Source organism: Rana temporaria, chromosome 1 (genome assembly GCF_905171775.1).
Source record: "Rana temporaria chromosome 1, aRanTem1.1, whole genome shotgun sequence".
Taxonomy (NCBI): domain Eukaryota; kingdom Metazoa; phylum Chordata; class Amphibia; order Anura; family Ranidae; genus Rana; species Rana temporaria.
Genome location: NC_053489.1, coordinates 285,092,617 through 285,114,722, shown reverse-complemented (window position 1 = coordinate 285,114,722; position 22,106 = coordinate 285,092,617). Strand labels below are relative to the sequence as shown.

Sequence of the window (22,106 nt, the reverse complement as noted above, 5' to 3'; positions counted from 1 at the left end):
TTGAAAGTGAAACAGATATTAAAGATTGTCCGATTGATTTTTGGTGGTAGTAGTTTACTTTGGACCAAATTGACGTGGGAATACTCTGTTAAAACTGTTAACATATGTTCATCAGCTGTTTTACATCCGTCACTGACCATTCTCTTTATGGTATAATGTTACATATATGATGTAGTAAAAAAAAGGTTTTTAGTGTAAGTTGTATTACCTTTACAGTGTTACTTTTTATACTTGGATGGTATTTTCTAAATAATGTTGCATTTGTGTGTATTTGGCTCTTTGTGAATCACGGCGAAACATATGTTGGAGCAGAGGATCCATCATTTCCGGGTCCATATTTGATACCCCTCATCAGGCTTTGCCCTTTGGAGCAAGACGTGGAACGCACACCACCCCCAGGGATCAGCTGGCTCAAACACGCTGTTTACACCAAGTGCCAGTCCAGGCACTACAACATGTGAGTGTAACTGCTATTATTGCTGCTGTTTTTACTCTATAAAAAAAAAAAAACACTACACTATGAGACTTTTATCCGTGTCTCCTGTGGAGTAATTTTTTACATTCTAGCCCCTTCCCGAGTGCCCGTTGGAGTGGATATATGCCATTAGCGGAAGCAATCTGGTGTTCCCAAAGCGTTTTTTGACCGTCCTGTAAAAAGGGGTCAAACAGCTCTGGTGAGTGGCCATCTTCATACTGAGCACTCGTGGTGGAAGATCTAGAAGTTTTATCTCAGAGCATTCTGTTTTGGTGTTGGAATTTATTCACTTATGGACTTTATGCTGGCTTATTTTTTTCATTTATGTGCACATTTAAGTTTGATGCAGTGTTTTTCTTTGTGCCAGTTTTTCACATGAACATGTATAGCACCTTATTTTTTACTTTATAATTTTACATAAAAAAAAAAAAAAAAAATGGAAAAAGGCCAACGACAATCCCTACTCATTTCCATATCCTCTGCAATTCCAGGCAGCCATGTGCACAAAGCACATCATAGGTATCCCTGATAGCTTTGTTGTCCACATTACGGTTCTGCAGACATTTGCTCTCTGTACAGTGTAAACAGGCTAAATGCAAATAAAGATTTACAATGGAATATGTAGACCACTCTCCAAGCACAGAGAATAGACAGAGATAACAAGTTATATTTGCAAAGTTGCTTACAATACCAGGTTGTAATGAAATACCCAACGTGGTACAATCATCTTTGGGCTCTTGCAGCTGCTAAGCCTATCCCCAAAATGTACTCCTTATTTACTTGATTAAGTATATACTATACCCAGCACACCTTTTTTAGATATGTACGTTTATATAAAAAGGAGGGACTGAACTATAAAAATAGACATTGCTCAAAATAAATCTAATTAAAATAATAAAACTGAGGTTTTTCAGGAATAACCATAATCAACAATCAGTTTGGCACAATGAAAAAAAACACACATTTTTCTTGCATGCTCAAGTTAAACCACATTAATTTCGCCCGTCAAGGTTTCATTTACAAACAGTATTCTGCAGTGTGCAGTGTCAGCCGTGGAATGGCTGGTTGTTTTCCTGGCATCAGATTGCCCAACAAGCATCAACAGGTGAGATTATATGACTTAATCCTGCAATTACACTTAGACAGTCTCTAGCAGGATATAAATATTTCAATTACTACTTATGTAATGCTTAAACAGCAATTGACAAAACACAGTCATCACAGGCAGAATAAAGTTTCATGCAATTAAAAGAAATCTGAATCAATTCCTTTAGATGCGACTTGCTTACTACAGTCCCTCAGTACATTAGCAGGGCTTTACACACCTCCATCCTGTATGGTTATAGAATACACCGTGGCATCCGACTGCAAGCGAAAGAGGTCCCCTTTTTTTATGACTACCTTCTTTGTGGAGTCATGCCCAGGATTCCAGTTGCTAAGAAAATAGTTCTGATCTGGACAATTTTCTGTAATAAAAATTCAAGGGCAAAAAAGAGGGTTAGGATTTTTTTTTTCTACTTTTCTTGTACAACTTTTCTTGTCCAATATTCATATACATTTAAAACCACCAAAACACAATTACATTTCCATTGGGCACAGACTAAAAGAGTGGCAGTTATTTAGCCAGGCATTCTTTTCCATCACACAAAAATGATTCTAATGTTTCTAAAATCTATTTTCTAATGCATTAAAATTTTAGCACACAGGACACAATGTCCAATTTTTGGATAAAATATACAAGATGATGTTTAGTTCACGTAAATGTACTGAATACCAAATATGTCAAGCCTATAAATTGGTAGAAAGCTACAATACCAGAAATTGTCCACAGGTGGCGCTTACAACATTTTTACAACTCAATTTAGAGTCATTAGTAAATGAGTGCTGGAATTATTGCCCTCACTCTCCCCAATACGCAGTAAAATTATCATTCAGCACATTTGCATTAATGTGTATGTATAGGGCACGGGGGCTTTCTTAGTCCATCAGAGCCCTAACAGCCCCTCTATTGAAGCTGCGATTAGTCAGCTTCTTCACCAGCCAGAGCAGCCCAAGTTTGACAGTTCTGAATCAGGAAGTGCTCAGAGATGAGTGTTTCTGGGTTCATCCTGGGAGATAAATGAATAGATGTTTGCCGACTTCCCTCCGCTCTATGTCCCAATGGGGGACGGACAGGTTGGGGTACCCAGAGGGACAGAAAATCCCACGTCAGGTGGGGAGGGGCTAAGTGTCATTTTACTGTATATGTAAAAGGCATTGGGTCGACTGAATAACTTCTAGCCGCTGGCATTCTTATAGGAGCAAAAAGGCAAACAAACTCCCGGCTGCTATAGCTTTTACATGCCAACGCTGCCACCAATGCAACACTTAATAATGGCAGCAAAAGGGTTAATGGGTAAAAGTAGAGACCCAACAGGCATTAAGGGGTTGTAATAACTAGGACTGCAAACTTTTTTTTTTTTTTTTACACAAACATGAAAACAGTGGGGTGGATTTACCTAAGGCAAAACGACTATGCACTTTGCAAAGTGGTTGCTCCAGAGCTTAGTAAATGACCAGAAGCTCTGCTGACTTCCCTCATTCAATCATGTGCAAGCAAAACATTTTTTTTATCTTGTTCGTGATTGGGTATCCTCATTTACTAAGCTCTGGAGCAACTGCATGCAAAGTCTACTTGCCTTTAATAAATCAACCCCATTGTGAAAACGTGTACATTTAATTTAAAAGTATCTATAGCTAAAAAAAAAAAAACCTGTTTGAAAGATTTTCCCCTTAGGCCTCTTTCACACAGGAGGTCAAGTAATTTTTCAGATGGACCCAACCGGACCCTCCATTCTCCTATATGGGCAGGCGGATTAAAATGGATTTGTGTCCATTCCCCTGCGTCTGGCCAGATCGGATCAGATGGCAGTCGGGCGCAAACAACCAGCCAGTCCATTTACACTGCCCATAGAGGAGAGTGGGTTGTGTCTATGTCAACTCTGCATAAAAGGAGTGGACACTGACCCGTCATCTGCTTGCTTAGTGGGAGATCAGCAGACAGATTCCCTGCTAAGCAAGTGGATCGCATGTGGAGTCTGCCCCATGTGAAAAGGGGCCCTACTCATTCTGTCCTGAGGACACCTTTCTCACCAGACAGGAAGTGAAGTATCTGTCCCACCGTAATACATCAAGGTGTTTTTTTTTTTTTAAATAACAAACATTGCATACCTACCTGCTCTACACAACCGTTTTGCACAGAGCAGCCATGATCCTCCTCTTCTCAGGTCCCTGCCGCTCCGTGTGTCCATTCACACATGAAACGTGGCTCGGCCCTGCCCCCAGGAAAATCGAACAGATCTCCAAATAAGCAGTAAAACTTGTTTTGGCTATAGATACATTTTAAAGTCCAAATTTAGCAAGACAGCTACTAGGCTTGAGCAACGTAATAAACTTGGCTCATAACCAGATCAGTATCGCTTCCTTCTTAACCGAGGCATCATATCACAAAATCTAGAAGCTCTGAGGTTTTACCAAAGAAATCATAGCTATTTATAGAAGAATGGAAAATTCGATTTTTATGTACTTGTAATATGCAAGCACACATAAATCAAAGCAAAGACTAGAGAATAACTTATTTTCTCCAAAGCCCTAGCCTGAGAGATGATACTTACATATAGTTAGTAAAAAATATTTGTGAGCTTTAGTGCAAAATAATTTTATAAAAATTACATGTGAGGCTGGATTCACACCTATGCATTTTTAGTGCTTTTTGCAGATTTGTGCTACAGTCCATTTAAGATGATTTCCTATGGAACACTTTCTGTAGTACAAATCTGCAAAATGCAAAAAGCACTAAAAATGCATAGGTGTGAATCCAGCCCAACTAGAGTACCTTCAATGCAATTTAAAAACAAAAATTACCTATAAAGCTAGGATTTAGAAAACGGCAGCATGCTGAATATGCACAGGTAGTAGCATCAGTGAGGGGTCCCGTCTAATGGGTTTTTCTAAAGTGGCAGTTCCCAAATCTTTCCTCAAGTGTAATACCTAAGTTATAGAGCCCCTGGGCTTGGTGGGTGCCAAGGCATTATATAGAGTAAATTTACAGATTTTTATACATACATACATACACACGTCCCTGCCCTCAAGGAGCTTACAATCTAAGGTCCCTAACTTACATTCATACTGGGGCCTATTTAGACAGGAGCCAATTAACCAGCCAGCTTGTCTTTGAAGTGTGGGGGGAAACCCAAGGAAACCTACACAGGCACAGAGAACATGCAAACTCCAGGCAGGTAGCACCCTGATTATTTGAACCATCAACCCCAGTGCTGCTAGGCGAAAGTCCTAACCACTGAGGCCCCGTACACACGACCGAGTTTCTCGGCAGAATTCAGCCAGAAACTCGATCGGAGCTGTATTCTGCCGAGAAACCCGGCCGTGTGTACACTTTCGGCCGAGGAAACCGACGAGGATCTCGTCGGGCCAAATAGAGAACATGTTCTCTATTTTCTCGTTAGTCAACGGGAAAACTTGGCTCGCCGAGATCCTCGGCGGCTTCACAAGGAACTCGACGAGCAAAACTATGCGTTTTGCTCGTCGAGTTTCTCGGCCGCGTGTACGGGGCCTTAGCACCTGTGCTGCCCTCGAGATGACTGAATTTAGAGTTTGTATCAGTTCATGTTCCTTTTTGGGTCCACTGGTTTGCTCAACAGCATCAGTACCATTTGAGGACAGCACAGAGCCTATAAAACTACTGAACTCTTCATTGCTGCACCAATCCCATACTGCCAGGCGAATCATACAGGCATGTTTTATCAAAGTTAAACCTTAAAATAAAAAATTTGATAATGGGTTATGTAAACCTAGGTTTCTAACTTTATACCCTATATGTAAAAATTCACAACAATGACCCAGACTTTTATAGATGGAAACTTACCATCAGGGGCATACTTTGAGGATATTCCTAGAACAATTGCAAGGATGATAAAAAACGACAGGCTGGAAATAGCAAAGCATATAAAAGTGTTTTTATGTCTTCTCCTGCGAATGACCTGTGCATGATTGTTTTGTTCGTCTCTAGAAAACCCAAATGTTGCATGTGCTTCTTGCCCCGCAGAATTAAATTTGGCTGATGCTTGAGTCTTTGGAAGAGGTGGTGGGCGTAATGGAACAATTCTGCCAGGCACGTAACCTGGTGAGCGCAGGTTGCTGCCATTCTGTGGCTGGAGGAACAGCCTGGAGCCCCCTCTGTAGTCACCTGAATGCATTGTTATGTGATGTCAAATCTGCCAAAACAAAGTATATAAAAAAAAAAGCGATTAATAGCAAGACAATAGAAAGGTACAAGACACACATCTGAGAACAAGGTATAACACTCAGCTTTGTAGCAGTATGCATTACCCATTTTGCCAATTTTAGTACTATCCAAAATGCCCAAGGAAAAAAATATATATATATTTATAGAGAGGTCTCCATTCAGGTGTCAACAATTTCCATGTTTTCTTCTGGTACCTACATAGCAAGTACAGTCTTCATGAGGCAGCCAAATGAAATACAAAGCTGTTGACAGATAATGGGGTCGGATCATTACAGCCAGATGATTAGACCCCTCAATCATTCTCCATTAATTTGGGCATCAATTCTTCAGTGTATGTTGGACAGTTTCCCTTATGACCCCCAAGCATTTCATTATACTTATTCATCTGCCTAAAAGCAATTTCAACCTACTGCTCACTAGCAATGCCATATCCAGTCTCCGTAGTAGACTCTTCTACACCATACACGGAACAATCAACTCATGATCTACTGTAGCACTTAAATCTGCAATAAACTACTCAAATTCTGTCCTATTTAGATGTTTTAGCCGAAATGCAATCCATGGATGGCCTTGTTGGCACCACCTGGCTCAACCCAAAAGTCGGCTTTTTAAAGCAAATTTTTTTCAAAAGGAACTAGGTGAAAAATGGTCAGCCAAAGCCTGACTGCCTCTAAGCAGATACAGTCAATGTTCAGGTATTAATTGCCACTGTCACACTACAATAGGCGACATGGAAGATTCCTATATCTCATGCTGTTTAGTGTGGGTGGAGGACTCAATTGGATTTTGCACATTCAGACCATGTATACAACGTATTGCTAGACTAAGAACATTACAAATTGCTTTCAATTGCTGACCTGACCCTCTGAAATGAACGGTTCCTTTCTGTACACCTGGCAGTCACAGATGTTAGGCTGAGTGATTTGACAAAACAAGAAAAAGTAGCAGACAAGAAGCAAGCTTTGGCAGGATCTGCAGTGTTGAATGGGAGCTTTGAACAAACATGACATTCCATTTGTTACAATGAATGCTGATTACAAGGATCCCATGATTGCAAGTTGGCCAGGTATTGAGAGCTCAACAGCAGACCGTTGTTCTAACAAGCAGAGGAAAGAGGGGGGGGGGGTGGAGGACAGATATATAGTAGTTATTTAATATAGTGAATGCAATGCATCAATATAACTGTCAATTTTCTGGAGAAGTACTACATTTTAAAAGGTAACCCATTATTAGAGAAACATGTGGCCTGCCATTGATGCCAAAAATGACAGCTACCTGGCTTTCTTCCTGACTAGCTGCTGACCAAGGCATTATGCAAACAAGGGCTTCTGACTTTCCTCTGCCTTTCCCGATTGGTATACTAGATCCAGTTCTGCGACTCAAAGTATTTAGGCTTTTAGATCCAAACATACAGGCGTTTGACATTTTTAGAAAGAGATCAGCAATGGAACCCCTCCATTTCTCACAAAAGTTTTACTCTAAATCTTTCCCATACCAGTGAACATAGAGGTAAACCCCAACGGAATTACATTTTCTTTGCCAAAAAAAATGGGAGTTAGTTACTAAAACCAGAGAGCGCAAAATCTGGTGCAGCTCCGAGTAGATACCAATCGGCATCCAGGTTTTATTGTCGAAGCTTAATTGGACAAGCTAAAGTTAGAAACCGATTGGCTAACATGTACAGCTGAATTAGATTCTGAGTGCCCCCGTTTTAGTAAATCTCCCCCAATGTGTATCACAATCTGCCATTCGTTTCTGCCATAATTTATATCCTATTGTTTCATCTCGCTGCTATAGCTTTATCTCATTCTCTTTGTAGCCACTTCCTGTCTACATGCACTCTAGCAAAGGCTGCATGGTATTTCTCAGGGTGGGTTTCTGACAGCGACAATTGACAGCGCACCTCCATGGCAACACAGAAGTGCAATCTGGAGACAAGGACAGAGCACTGTCCCCCTCTAAATCAAGTGTCCTTCATAGGAGGAAGATCTGAAGAGTATTTTAATGAAGGGTTTAGATTTAAAAAGCATGGAAATTACATTCAAAATGTAATCATGGTAAAGCTTGTATACAATTTTAGAAACTTGGGTTACATATAGTTTAAAGAGCCAAAGCTTCTCATATGGATCACAGGAGTGCAGTTCTTTCTAAAGCCCACTTTCAGATGATGTCACAGAGCGAATCCTAGCTCGGGAAAGATCCCAACCATATGGCCGGTATCCGCCCAGAAGCCTGGAACGCCACCTAGCTCATTTTAACAGCAAGCCGCCAGGAGCCTGAGCCAGCCCCTTCCACAGCCCAGCTCTCCAGTGAGTGCTGGAGGGGAGAGCTGAGAACCAGAAACTGACAGTTACAGCTCTCTGCTCAGAGCAGAAGAGGAAAACTGAACGACTGCTGTGTTTGATTGCTCATTTCTCACTACAAAGACAGCAAGAACAAAGGCAGCATCGCTTCGATGCTGCATCCACCTAGGCAAGTATACATTTTTAAACTAGCAAAATATAAATTCTGTAGTAAATTAAAGTATTTTCCAACTGTAAATAGAAAAATGTCTTACTTTTCTTTCCTCTGTAAAAAAAAAAAAAAAAAAAAAAAAAAAAAAAAAACTTTATTAAAAACAAAATTCCTTGGGTTTATGGGCCCCTTGGACAGCGAGTTAGGCATCATTGTGCAAAGCCATGGGATCACCGTTTCAATTTCCACCTTCAATACTAGAAAAATGATACATATGATACCAGGTCTTTCCAGCTGCAGCACACTGATGTCTCAAACACACTCTGAACATCTGGGTATAGGGATGCCCGCGGCACACTACCACTCAAGCTGCTGGTAAATGAAACCAGATGGACAACCTCAGAGTAAAGGAGTGGTACATTCTTGTTAACACTGCTATAAACATATCAGTTAACAAGAAACATACTTACTGTACCATATAGTTCCTTTTTTTTTTAAACCACTCTAGGAAATATAATGAGATTATATATATATATATATATATATATATATATATATATATATATATATATATATATATATATATATATATATATATATATATATATATATATATATATATATATATATATATATTTTTTTTTTATTTTTTTTTATTACACATACATTCACTGCTGCGATATAAAATGATCATTGCCATTTTACAAGGAAAAAAGACTGACTGACTCTTCTCGCCTACAGTAAGAAATCAAACAATCCTATTATTTATCATGATGAAGAAAAACAACTGGAAAGTTTATCTTCTGTGTTTCCCTTCAGAGGAAATGCTGTAGAGGAAGAAGGCCTAGATGACCATGAGATAATTGTACATTGAAATGACAGAAATGGGAGAAATAAATCATTTGTAAATCAGACATGCCCAGTGTGAACTTGCATGTTTCAATAAATACTGCATGTTTTTACTGCATGTTTTTGCTGGAGTTGGGTAAGAGCCGCCAAGTAAAGAAATCTTACAGGACTCAATAGCCCTCTGATACCAACTTGGTCTGCACAGTTGCCAGGGTTAAAGTCCAACTCCGAGGAAAGTAAAAACTGCAAGGGTTAAATGCTTGTTCATAACTAGATGACAGGGAAAAGCATTTTACTTATTGGATCCCCACCGACCCAGGATTAAATAAATTCTCCTGCTCCTGACGCTTGCTGCTATACTACATATATGTGTATGTTAGTTGTTTGTACTCTTAGGCTGCATTCACACCTAAGCGACAGCCGCGTACGCGTGTAGCGGCAGATTTGCCGCGATTACAAATGTATCTTTTTTTTTTTTTCTAAAGTATTCCCATTGCTGTCTATGGGAAAACGCGCCTGTCGCGTGAAAAAAAGGGTCCGGGACTTTTTTTCAGGCGACAGGCGTTGCGCGTCTATGAGATGTGAACCATCTCCATAAACGGCAATGGGAATTCTCCCCTCTAGCGACAGAAGCGTCCCGCGTCGGGCGTTTTGTCGCTTAGGTGTGAATGCAGCCTTAGTACAGCCCATAAACAATAGTGCACATTTTGTTTTTATCCTACCAACAGTAAAAACACAACAATACCAATTCAAAAAACAAACACACAACCACACTGACCCTGACTTTTGACCCAAACACTAACCCTGGCACTGACCCTTGGCTGAACCTTGATCTAGGTTTTTTTAAAACGCGCACACACACACACTTTTTTTCTCTGCAAGGAAAGATATACGATACATCTCTCTCTCCTCCATTCACAGAGAGAGAGAAAACATGACGGCAGGCTTCACAGTGACTAATCACTGTAATAGGCTATCGCTGCAAACAGGTGACCTGGAATCGGGTGTTCCAGGTCCCGATCATTAGTCCGTGGCCCAGGGCTCTAGGTGAGACCACAGCCTCTGTGCCGAAAGGGACATATTCAAATAAGCGGCCCCATGGAAAAAAGCCCAGTCTAGTGGGACCGCATATCTGTGTGGGGTCAGCGTCAAGGGTTTAAAGTGGTTCCAAAGGCTGAATTGTTTTGACCTTGATACATTCTATACATTAGGGTAAAAACTTTCAGTATGCAGATCCCCCAGCAGCCCCCCCAATACTTACCCGACCCCTATCACAATGCAACATAATGCATGAGAGCGGCTGCTCTCCTGGGTCATTGGCTCCCACTGCCGTCAATCACAGCCAGTGTGGAGGGAGAGGGGGTGGGGCAGAGCCCTGTCCTGCATGTGTCTTATGAACACAGAGGACGGGGTTGGGAGCGAGCATGCACGAGTGACCCCATAGCAAGAAGCTTGCTATGGGGGAACTCGGAGAAGAGGTGGTGCCAGTCATGGGACTCGAGAAGGAGGATTGGGGCTGCTCTGTGCAAAAATTACTACACAAAATAAAATTACCTTTACTATTGATTTAAAAGCGGTTGTATACCTTTTTTTAAACTTTTACCTACAGGTAAGCCTATAATAAGGCTTACCTGTAGGTATAGAGAATATCTCCTAAACCTCTACAGTTTAGGAGATATTCCCTTTGCAATGCGCTGCCGATTGCAGTGGCGCATCCGCAGGGGGGATCCTCGGCTAAAGGGCCGGCCCTTGCCGGAATGAAATCTTCCACGTGCATGCGCGGGAGTGACGACATCGGCTCTCCAGCCAATCACAGCGCTGGAGCGGCGATACCCGGAAGACACGCCGGAGCAAGATGACAGCTCGCTCAGCGTGGACCAGGTAAGTTCCCTACACCTCGTTTTAAGGTAAGTATTTCATAATGAGCTAGTATGCTGTGCATACTAGCTCATTATGGCTTTTACTTTTCAGGTGTAACAAAAAAACAAAAACAAAAAAACACACACACACACACAAACAAATGCGGGTATACAACCGCTTTAAGTGAAGTCTACCTTTAAATGCTCCGTATCAGACTTACAACTGCACTGTTTACTTTATATCTGGGAGTAATTTATTTTCTCAACTAAATTATTTTAAAAACATTAATATAGAGTATACCACTAATATAAAAATAATAGTGTTAGGTTGTCAAAAGCACTTGGAGTAAAAAAAAAATGCTTTATCATGGATACAAGCTGTATAATAAAAAAAAAAAAACAGATAAAATCCTAATTGACTCAGGAATGCTAGATGTATATTTTTTAAAGTTCATCCTGTTCCTTGTTTATGCTTACCCTGCACGTCTTGGTTTCCTTGTGTTGTGTATTGCAATTCCAGCACACTGTGGTGCAAAAATCCTCAACGTTTCACAATATCTTGATTTTCAACAACTCTAGATTCTAAAACATCCTGGCTCTGTGCTTGTGTGTCATACAGGATGTGCACAAATCACCAACTCAAAGGACTGATAAACAAATATTTAAGCAGAAGTAGCGTTCTAAAAAAAAAATGAAATATTGTATACTACATTACTGGTTTATCAATGCCATCAGTGGCAAAAGCTCAAAACGTAAAAGGACACAAAATGTCATAATACACGATATTCCAGGTTCTGCAGTTCTAAGAATTTTCCATATGCTGTACAGGAGTGGGGGTGGTGTCCATTAAATGCTGAAGTTGTGACCAGCTGTTAAAAGAAAACTGACACTTATTTTGGCCTTGTTGGATTTCAGTTGTTACTTTGGCTTCTGTCTACAGCCTATAAAGATTTCAATAAGATGTGTAGCTCCTGTGATGACCTAAGAACATAAATCAGCACTAGCACAGTGTTAGGGCCTCACTTACATTGGTGTAACCACCCCTCTACTGCTCCCGCTCAAGCTGCAAAGCTTTTCCTTCATGGCAACAACAAGAACTGTCCTCCCTATCGCGCGTGACAGCCGTGCCAAACACAACCCATTACCTGGATTGGCGCTGCTGCAACTGTGTGCAATGTACATGGTCGCAGCAATGTGGTGCAGGTTTTTACGAGTTAAAGCAGGTGGCGAGGAGGAGACAACACTGCCTATCCAATGGATAAAAAAAGCAGACTTTACTACAGCTTTAACATAGGAGAAAGGGTCCACCAAGGCATCATGCATACTGGATGCCCCTGTGCATGAGATTTGGTTGTCCCATTTTCTTACAGATCAATGAAACAATGCTTTTATTCCTCATGACACGTGATTAAAATTAAAAGCACTTGCTCATTATATATACCCAGGGCTTTTTTTCAGGGGGAACTTGGGGGAACTGAGTTCCACCACCTTTGGCTCAGACCCATTGGTGCCTGCTCACCACAATCACTTGTAAACACAGAAGTCTGGTTTCTGTGTTTACAAGTGACAGCTTTGTAACCCCCTGAACTCTGCACTCTGTATGTGATGCAATTCTGGTATTTAATGCCCCTTTAAGACCCTTCTACTGTTTGTGAAATCTGAACGGGGTCGTGGTTGAGTTCCTGCACCTATTTTCTGAGAAAAAAAGCTCTGTATATACCTGCATGCCTTTAGCACATCAGAGTAAAGCAAAGAAAGTGAGAAAATAGATAAAATGATTGCTCATTCTGCAAAGATATTCTAACATGGCCTGGACAGATGTTGGTACCTTAGAAAGGATTATAAATAATTGGATCGTAGTGATATTTCAGACTGTTTTCAATAATTATCATTACATTGATATTAAAGGCTTAACTTTTTTTTTAAAACAAACATGTTATACCTACCCGCTTTGTGTAGTGGTTTTGCACAGAGCAGCCCCAATTCTCCTTTTTTTGGGTCTCCCCATTGGCACTTCTGGCTCCTCCCCCCTGCAAGGCTTTGGCAGCTTAAATGCATGAGCTGGGGTGATGGCTGCTAGCTATAAGGGCACGTGTGCGTGCGTGCATGTTCCTGAGCCCTGATCTATGTGTCCATAAGAAACGTAGAGCCCCGCCCCCACTACCTCCTCCTCACTTCCTGTGATTGACAGCAGCCAGAGTCAATGCTGGGACTGCAGCTGCTCTCGCGCACATCACTGGATTCAGATTGGGCTCAGGCAAGTATTATGGGGGACTGCAGGGGGAGCTGCACACTGAAGTTTTTTTATCTTATGCATAAAATGGCTTCAAGCTTTACAACCAACCACTTTACAACATCTTAAAGAGGAACTGCATATACATACACACATCTATATACATAAAACAAAAAAAGGGGGGGGGACTGCAGTCTGCTCACAATTTGTAACGACAACATCTTTGCCGTTCTGAAGCTTCCCTCCAACCACTTTGCATATTATTTTAAATGTACTGCGATTCTATATTTGCCAAATATGCTGCAGAAATCTCCATTCACCAAGTCTGGCTGCATTCATTTTAACTGTGGACAGCTGAAGCTGCTGCCTGTTCACTTCCTGGATTTACATAGACGCTCTGCAGCTTTTATTGGCCCTCTTATGACTAATCCCCCTCCCTTCCTGGCAAACTCTCACAAGAGTGAGAGCTGTGCATGATGTCATAAGCCTAGGCTAATGACCAGACAAGAAAAATATTAGGTTTTAATAACTAAAGTTAAAACAAGGGCAGAAGATTAGATGGAATTTTTAAAAAATGGCTGAAGGTCCACTCTAAGTATAGTCATCAGACCCCACACTGAAGCAGTGTGCGCTCCCATGATTACAGTTGCAAATATTTTGAAGATGTTTAAAGATATATGGGAGTGGCAAAAAAAAAAAAAAAAGACAACCCAGACTAAACAGTCGGATAGAGTGAATAGTAGACAGAGCTATGGAAAGACCACAGAGATACAAGCTGAACTTCAACTTACATCAGTGTTTTATTGCACCATCCATACCTTTTTGAGTTAAAAAAAAAAAAATCCAGACTTGAATTTTCTAATATGCATATTGAGAGGCCGCAATGCTAGGAGAGGTGAAAATACTGGAGCCTTTTGTGGGAAAAAAAATAAATAAAAATGAAGCTTTCAGAGAAAACACCAAAACGTACTGGCCAGTGTCAGAAAGCCTAGTTCCAATCACAAGTCATGGGTCCCCCAAGAGCATAAAAACCCGAAGCACACAAAGCTAAAATCATCCTAGAATAGATAAGAAAACATTGGACTATTCGGAAGTGTCCTTCTCTGAGCCCTGATCTGAATTTATTGAACATCTATGGAAGTGAGCAACTTATATAGCGCAACACATGCGAACTGAATCGCCTCTGGGCGCTTGGTATCCATTCCCTGGGCCCTCAGAAGAGATGGGTCTTGATCTTTCTCCTGAAGGCCAGGTGGTTTACCTCCAATCAGATGGTGGTTGGTAGAGCGTTCCATAGTCTGGGTCCTTGGACCGCAAATCTTCGTTCTCCTTTGGACTTGTATCTGGCTTTGGGTATCTGGAGTAGATTTTGGTTGGTGGATCGCAGAATGCGATTGGTGTTGTGAGCTTTTAGTTTCTCGCATAGATATTGGGGGGCATTTCCCAGAATACACTTATGCGTTAGACAGAGAGCTTTGAAAGTGATTCTGTCTTTTACGGGCAACCAATGAAGGGATCTCAACGAAGGTGAGATTGATTCCCATGGTTTTTTCCCAGTCACAAGTCGAGCGGCCGTATTTTGAACGACGAGTGATTTGGTATTTTAGGGGTCCAAGATAGAGGGCATTTGCATAGTCTAGTCTGGAGTTGATAAGTGTCCCCACCACGACTGCTATGTCTTTTTTTGGGATAAAGGGAGTGAGTCTGCGTAGAAGGCGCAGCAGATGGTGCGATCCGCTGACTACTGACCCTATTTGTGCATCCATTGTCATGTGGGTGTCAAAAATGACTCAAGAGACTTTTGACTTTGGTGCTGGGGGTGATGGATTGACCCAGAATGGGCGGGGGCATCCATGTTGCGGGACGAACATCTGGAAGGAGCTGAACATCTGGAGAAAGCACCTTGCAACCCAGAGAGTTTTTTTAAAGAAAAGTGGACAAGGGCAGAGTTATAGAACTCGCTTGTTTGCAGCGATTCGCCTCTACACGTTTTACAACAAAATATTAGGTCAAGAGAAAAATCATTTTTGTCCATGCCATTGCCATTTGTTTTATTACTCAACCTGTTCCATTCAATCGAAATTCTAAAGAAAAGTCTAAAAATGGTACTAAAATATGGAATAAATGATGGATGCCAGTTACTTTGACCAGTTTAAAGCCATTTCAGAGAAAACTGGGAGTTATTATTTCATGATGGGGTATCAAACTAATTTGTCCACATTTGTAAAAGACTTAACATTAGTCAAAATGTTATCCAATGTTCTGATGTTGATGTCAAATATTTGAATGCCCAAGAGAACATGCAAGACGTAATGGTAAAGCAGCGCTATGCGCTGGAAAACAAGGCAACCACCACCCATTGATGTACATTATTCTTCAGATGAACCACGTCCAGTATTAGAACTTGCCTTCTGCTGTCTTATTTTGCCATGTCTGCATAATACACAACCCACCAAACCCACTCCCTGACTGGTCATAAAGTTGTGTAGTATAAAAAATGTGTTATGGAATAAAGAGCTAACATCATGTTGTATGGATTAGAACCGAATCAGATGAGGTATCAAATCCATTCTGACTTGGCTGAGCATTAAAGATCAAAACAATTTATAAAACAAATAGTGCATTTTCATTGCATATGGTTTTAGTTGTCACCAACATATTTACCTTAAAGTGCATCTAAACCCAAAAAGAAAAATGTAATATATTGCAGCTTGCCATTCCTTAGGGTGTGGCCGTATTTTTATTTCATTTGTTCAGGGTATTTCACCCCCCACTTTATTCAGTAACAGCCTTCAAACCCCAATACTTGGACCCCATACACACTATTAGATTTTATGCAGATTTTGGTCTTAAGATTTCACAAAACCATATAGTGCAAGGACCTGCCTGACTGCATACAAAATGAAAACTCTTAAAGGGGTTGAAAAGGTAAACGTTTTCACACCTTAATGCATTCGCTCATCCTGGCCGTTGATTGGCTAGAGTGGATGGATTGAAAAGCAGCGCAGCTATAGGCTGAGGGAGTTCACATGAATGTATGGAGTTCTTGCAGGAAGGACCAGAGACAGCCGCTGAGGGACCTCAGAAGACATGGATCGGGGCCACTCTGTGCAAAACGAGCTTCACAGTGGAGGTAAGTATAACATGTTTGTTATTTAAAAAAAAAAAAAAAAAATGTATTTACAACCCCTTTAAGGTTTGCCCTGGTTCACACTGTGAAACTGCATGCGATTCGCACAGGAATCACTGCAATTCTGTCTGGTGCAATTTGATCCCATTTTGTAGGACTTGTACCACATCAGCACTAAAATCGGATCGCATGGGTGTTCATACCCATGCGATCCGATTCAGGCAATTTTGTGACTTGCTTTGAGTGTCATTAACATGGGCAACCATGGTGCGATTGGGTGTGTGGGACAAGTACAGGAATCGATGCGTTGCATCAGTGTGAACAGGACCTCAGGCATGCATGTTCTTTCTCTACAATTCCTATAGATATTTGTAGAGAAGCCAACAAACAGCTCTCTGTATCCCTATAGAGTCTCACTACTGTAGATTGACTGACATAGTAAAACATATTGAATGGGCTGTAAATCACACTGAAAAAAAAAAAAAAAAAAAAAAGTATGCACTACTTTTAAAAATGCCACACTAATATGCATGGTACTGCAGTACCATGTGATATTGTGCCTGAAAATGAACAGTGTTTGAGATCTGCATTATTTGTGTTGCCATTAACATTACATTGGCACCCATAGCAGAAAGCAGTGGGTTTCAGTGTGGTGTGGGAACCATGCATGGAACATGCCTTTCCTGCATCACGTTGTGGTGTGAAGTGGCCCTCAAACATGCTTGTAACACACACACATTTCTATATATATATATATATATATATATATATATATATATATATATATATATATATATATATATATATATATATATATATATATATATATATATATATATACACACACACATACATACATACATACATACACACACACACACACACACACACACACACACACACACACACAAAATGTATTATAAATATTATACAGTTAAAAAAAAACACAACACGATGAATGTTTGGCCAGAAAACTGTCTATACGAAAGTGTGTTGTAGCAACAAACATTCCTTGCTCACAGAGGTGTGTCCCAAAGAGACAAACGTATGTCACCAGCATCCTGCCTTGACACACCTATCTGTGTCACACTGCTGTACAAAAGGGTGTTCAAGCAACACACCTTCCTCACAGACATGGGCAGAGGTATGGCACTGGCATCCTGCATTGACATATCTATCGGTGTCACACTGCGATTTACAGTAAAGATCCTGGGATCTCTGTGACCTTTCAGCAGGAGTCCATGCTAAATAACTCAATGGTCGTTAACAATGACGTTCTTTTGAGGTATACATCAGCTTATGGAAAAATATCATGGAAAAATATGGGGAAAAAAAGGGAAACTGACACAACCTGCCTTTCAAAACAATGCTTTGCATGCCACTGTCACAGAATCCGGAACATAAGTAATAATTGAAAGAAGAGAGATATTCATACATTACCAATGTAAACGCTATGCAAGTGGATCAACTAGGCTGTGTTTTCTAAGAGCAAACAATAACAGAATCAATGGACACTCTGGAGCCCCTTAGGGAAACCCATTACCAATACTGGGATATTAGCTCACTTTAGCCTGGCTGGGGGAAGGGGCTTCAGAATTAATCTTTCACTCAGAACAAAAGAATCGCAGAGGTTTCAATTTCAATCATGTTATGGAGTATTAATACTCCGCTCCAGGGAGCTTCCTTTTATGTAGAAAGTATGCAGAGCTTATGTGGCTCTAAGGCTACTTTCACACATCTCCACTGCAAAAACGCCGTTTTTGCATTTGGCATCTGTGAAAACAAAAAAACAAAAAAAAAAAAACACACACACACACACACACACACACACACACACACACACACACACAATTGCAAATGCATTTTCCAGTCATTTCAATGGAGAGGTGCATTCTGGGTGCAGTTTTCTTATCGTATCAATCATACACCAAAAATGCAGCAAGCAGGACTTTGAAAAACACAACTGACCAGTGTGAAGAGTTCCATTGGATTTAATTGTCATGTGTTTTTCTTCTGCTTTAAAACGCAATAAAAACGGATCAGTGTGAAAACAGCCGGTGCCGTAATCAACTCTTCTTGTGTTAGGCCGGGTTCACACTATACTACACGACAGTAGTATGACTTTCATCCTACTTTGCTCTGCGACATCTGTCCTACATCGGTCCTACATCCATCCTACATTGGTCCTACATCCATACGACTTTCATGAACAGGATACTACTTTGCTCTGACTTTGTGATAGTCTGACTTGTTCTTTGACCAATCAAAACAATCCCAGAGTGAGATAAATTCCTTTTAGCCCAGTTTCACACTGGGTACGATTTGGTACGATTTGAGATGCGATTTGACATGTCAAATCGCATCTCAAATCGGCGGCATTTTCCATCAATGACACTGTCATAATTGGTGCGATGCAGCATCTGCGGCGCTGCACCGATTGCGCCACTGCACCTGGGCTTACTGCTGTCGGATGGTAAGGACAAGGATCCTACTTTGGTCCGACTTCAATGATATTCAATGGGCTGAAGTAGGATCAAAGTCGGACCAAAGTAGTACAGGGAGCATTTTCAAAGTCGGACCGACTTGTGTCGGACCAGTTAAGACGACTCTCATAGGGAAACATTGATTTTCACACGTCATGTGACATGAGCTCTCAATGTCAGAGCGTTTGTCGGACAAGTGTGAACCCGGCCTCAACCTTAAAGGCCTTAATAAATGACCAGTTTTCTGTTCGGATCAATCTCTTCCACTATGAATAATCAGTCTATAGTTGGCAACCCATTCATTTAATATTCCACACACACACACACACACCAGGGAGTGGCTGTCGATCTATATAGTTACAATTCGATCGTAGCTTACGTTTGCAAGTTATCAATTAAACCTTTGTTTCCAGTTTCCACCATGAAACCCGATAATCTGATCAAAATAGGATCGTATTTATGATCCCAGTGCTGTCAAATCAATGCAGAACAAAATCGATAATATTCCACACTGGCTGATCGACTCAGTTTGATCAAGTTCAAATGAATCCAAGTTGATCAGAAGGGAATGGCTACATGATCATATGTCGATTTTTGATCAAACTGCACATCCATTGGATGCAAGAGAAAAAAAAAAAAAAAGCGAAGCATGTATGGTCATCATTAGTTTTCTTCTACGGAGCCTAAAATATTTATAAAAAGGTCAATGAAAGGACAATCAGCACTGGATAAAATCCAGTGCTGATGGATTCTTCCATTATCTCTCCATGGAAGGAAAATGATAAAGGGTTTTCAACATTTTTTACACATAAAATAGATTTGAAAAGTGTGGCATGCATTTGTATTCAGCCCCCTTTACTTTGATACCCCTATATAAAATCGAGCGGATCCAAGTGTGTTCAGAAGTCACCTATTAACCACTTCCATACAGGGCACTTATACACCTTCCCGCCCAGACCAATTTTTAGCTTTCAGCGCTATTGCACTTTGAATGACAACTGCGCGGTCATGCTACACTGTACCCAAACACTTTTTTTATCATTTTGTTCCCACAAATAGAGCTTTATTTTGGTGGTATTTGATCACCTCTGGGATTTTTTATTTTCTGCAAAAAAAAAAATTACCGAAAATTTAGAAAAAAAAAAAAAGTTTTTTTTTGTTTCTGTTATAAAACATTGTAAATAAGTACGTTTTCTCCTTCACTGATGGGCACTGATGGTACTGCACTGACGGGCACTGATAAGGCAGCACTGATGTGGTGGCATTGATGGGCACTAATATGCGGCACTGATGGGCGGCACGGATAGGCGGCATGGATGGGTACTGATTGGCATCCATTAGTACAACACATACAATAGTGCCTATCAGTGCCAAACAATGCCTGCCAATCAGTGATGCCCATTGTGGGCACTGACTGGCATCCATTGCGGCACTGATTGGCATCCATTTTTTGTGTCCTCCTCATCCCTGGTGGTCTAGGGTGGCATCCTTTTTTTTTTATCCCTGGTGGTCTATATGGCCATCCCTGGTGGTCCGTGGGGCATCCTGGGGGGGGGGGGGGCTGTGCTGTTAATCGATCAGCACAAACCCCCACCTGTCACAGGAGCAGCCGATCGGCTCGCGTCTGACAGAAGCGAGTGAGGAAAAGCCGATTACCGGCTTTTCCTATTTACAATGTGATCAGCCGTGATTGGACACGGCTGATCACGTGGTAAAGAGTCTCCGTGAGAGACTCTTTACCTTGATCGGTGTTGCGGGGTGTCAGACTGACACCCTGCAACAACGATCGCCGCGATGTGCGCCCCCGGGGGCGCGCAGCATCTCAGAATCCTGAGGACGTCATATGACTCCCAGTCAGGATTCTACAACCACTTTGCCGACGTCAATATGTCATTGGCGGGCGGCAAGTGGTTAAATAGTCAACCTGTGTGTAATTTATTCTCAGTATAAAAACAGCTGTTCTGTAAAGCCCTCAGCGGTTTGTTTGTTCACTAAGACTATGAACACCATGAAGGCCAAAGAACACACCAGACAGGTCAGGGATTAAGTTGGAGAAGTTTAACCCCCCTGGCGGTGTTCCCGAGTCTGACTCGGGGTGAGATTTTTTGGCCAGGATCGGTAACCCCGAGTCACACTCGGGCTCGCCTCGCTGAATCCACAGGCATTGTTTACTTACCTTGTCCCTGGATCCAGCGATGCCAAGGCGCTGTGTGAGCGAGCGGGACCTCACTCGATTCACAGTGTCCTCCTGTGCCGCCGATCTCCGTTCCCTGCGACGTTACGACGGCGGAGAACGGCGCCAAATTCAAAAAGGTAAACAAACACAATACATACAGTATACTATAATCTTATAGATTACAGTACTGTATATAAAAAATACACACCCCCCTTGTCCCTAGTGGTCTGCCCAGTGCCCTGCATGTACTTTTATATAATAAAAACTGTTCTTTCTCCCTGCAAACTGTAGATTGTCCATAGCAACCAAGAGTGTCCCTTTATGTCAAAAATAATTTTAGAGCAGCTAGAAAACAGCGATAATAAATTATAATCACTTGCAGAATTCTGCGATAGCGATTTGTGGGGAAATTCGTCATAAAAAAAATAGAAGTAATGACAGCGACAATTCCGCAACTGAGCAAATTTCAGTGATTTTGAGTTGATTACATTATTGAATAATTTTTATTATAATTATATTATTTGTTATAATTATTTATTATATTATAATTTATAATTTTGTTTTTTAAAAAAATTCATACCCAGGATGCCTACTAGACTCTTGTTTGGTCAGATTTAAGTGAGTTATTCCTAAGAATTGCAGGCCTACAGTATAAAACGCCAAATTTCCTTGCAAATAAGGTACCGCTTTCAGCGCCTTTCTTCTGAAAGAATCATACTGCCAGGGAGGTTAAAGCAGGGTTAGGTTATAAAAAAATATCCCAAGCTTTGAACATCTCATGGAGAGCACTGTTCAATCCATCATCCCCAAGAAAATCTGTCCACAGGATAACTATTAGTTAAGTGCTCCACAAATCTGGCCTTTATGGAAAAGTGGCAAGAAAAAAAGCCATAAGAAGTCCTATTTGCTGTTTGAGAAGCCATGTGAGGGACACAGCAAACATGTATAAGAAGGTGCTCTGGTCAGATAAGACCAAAACGTTACTTTAGGCCTAAAAGCAAAACGCTATGTGTGGTGTGTGGTGGAAAACTAACATTGCAAATCACCCTGATTACAACATCCCCACCGTGAAAGATGGTGGTGGCAGCATCATGTTGTGGGGATGCCGTTCTTCAGCAGGGACATGGAAGCTGGTCAGAGTTGAT

The 22,106-nt window shown here is 41.1% G+C and overlaps 1 protein-coding gene across 1 annotated transcript in view; it reads right to left on the bottom strand.

The window, feature by feature from the left end:
• CEMIP2 (cell migration inducing hyaluronidase 2) overlaps nucleotides 1–22,106 on the bottom strand; it is a 144,245-nt gene that overhangs the window by 93,542 nt on the left and 28,597 nt on the right. Inside the window, exons 2-3 of the mRNA XM_040356498.1 lie at nucleotides 5,397–5,745; nucleotides 1,801–1,941 (exon numbers count right to left, since the gene is read on the bottom strand). Coding sequence (XP_040212432.1) covers nucleotides 1,801–1,941; nucleotides 5,397–5,727 — 472 coding nt within the window. The 5' untranslated portion in view covers nucleotides 5,728–5,745. The remainder of the gene's footprint in view (nucleotides 1–1,800; nucleotides 1,942–5,396; nucleotides 5,746–22,106) is intronic.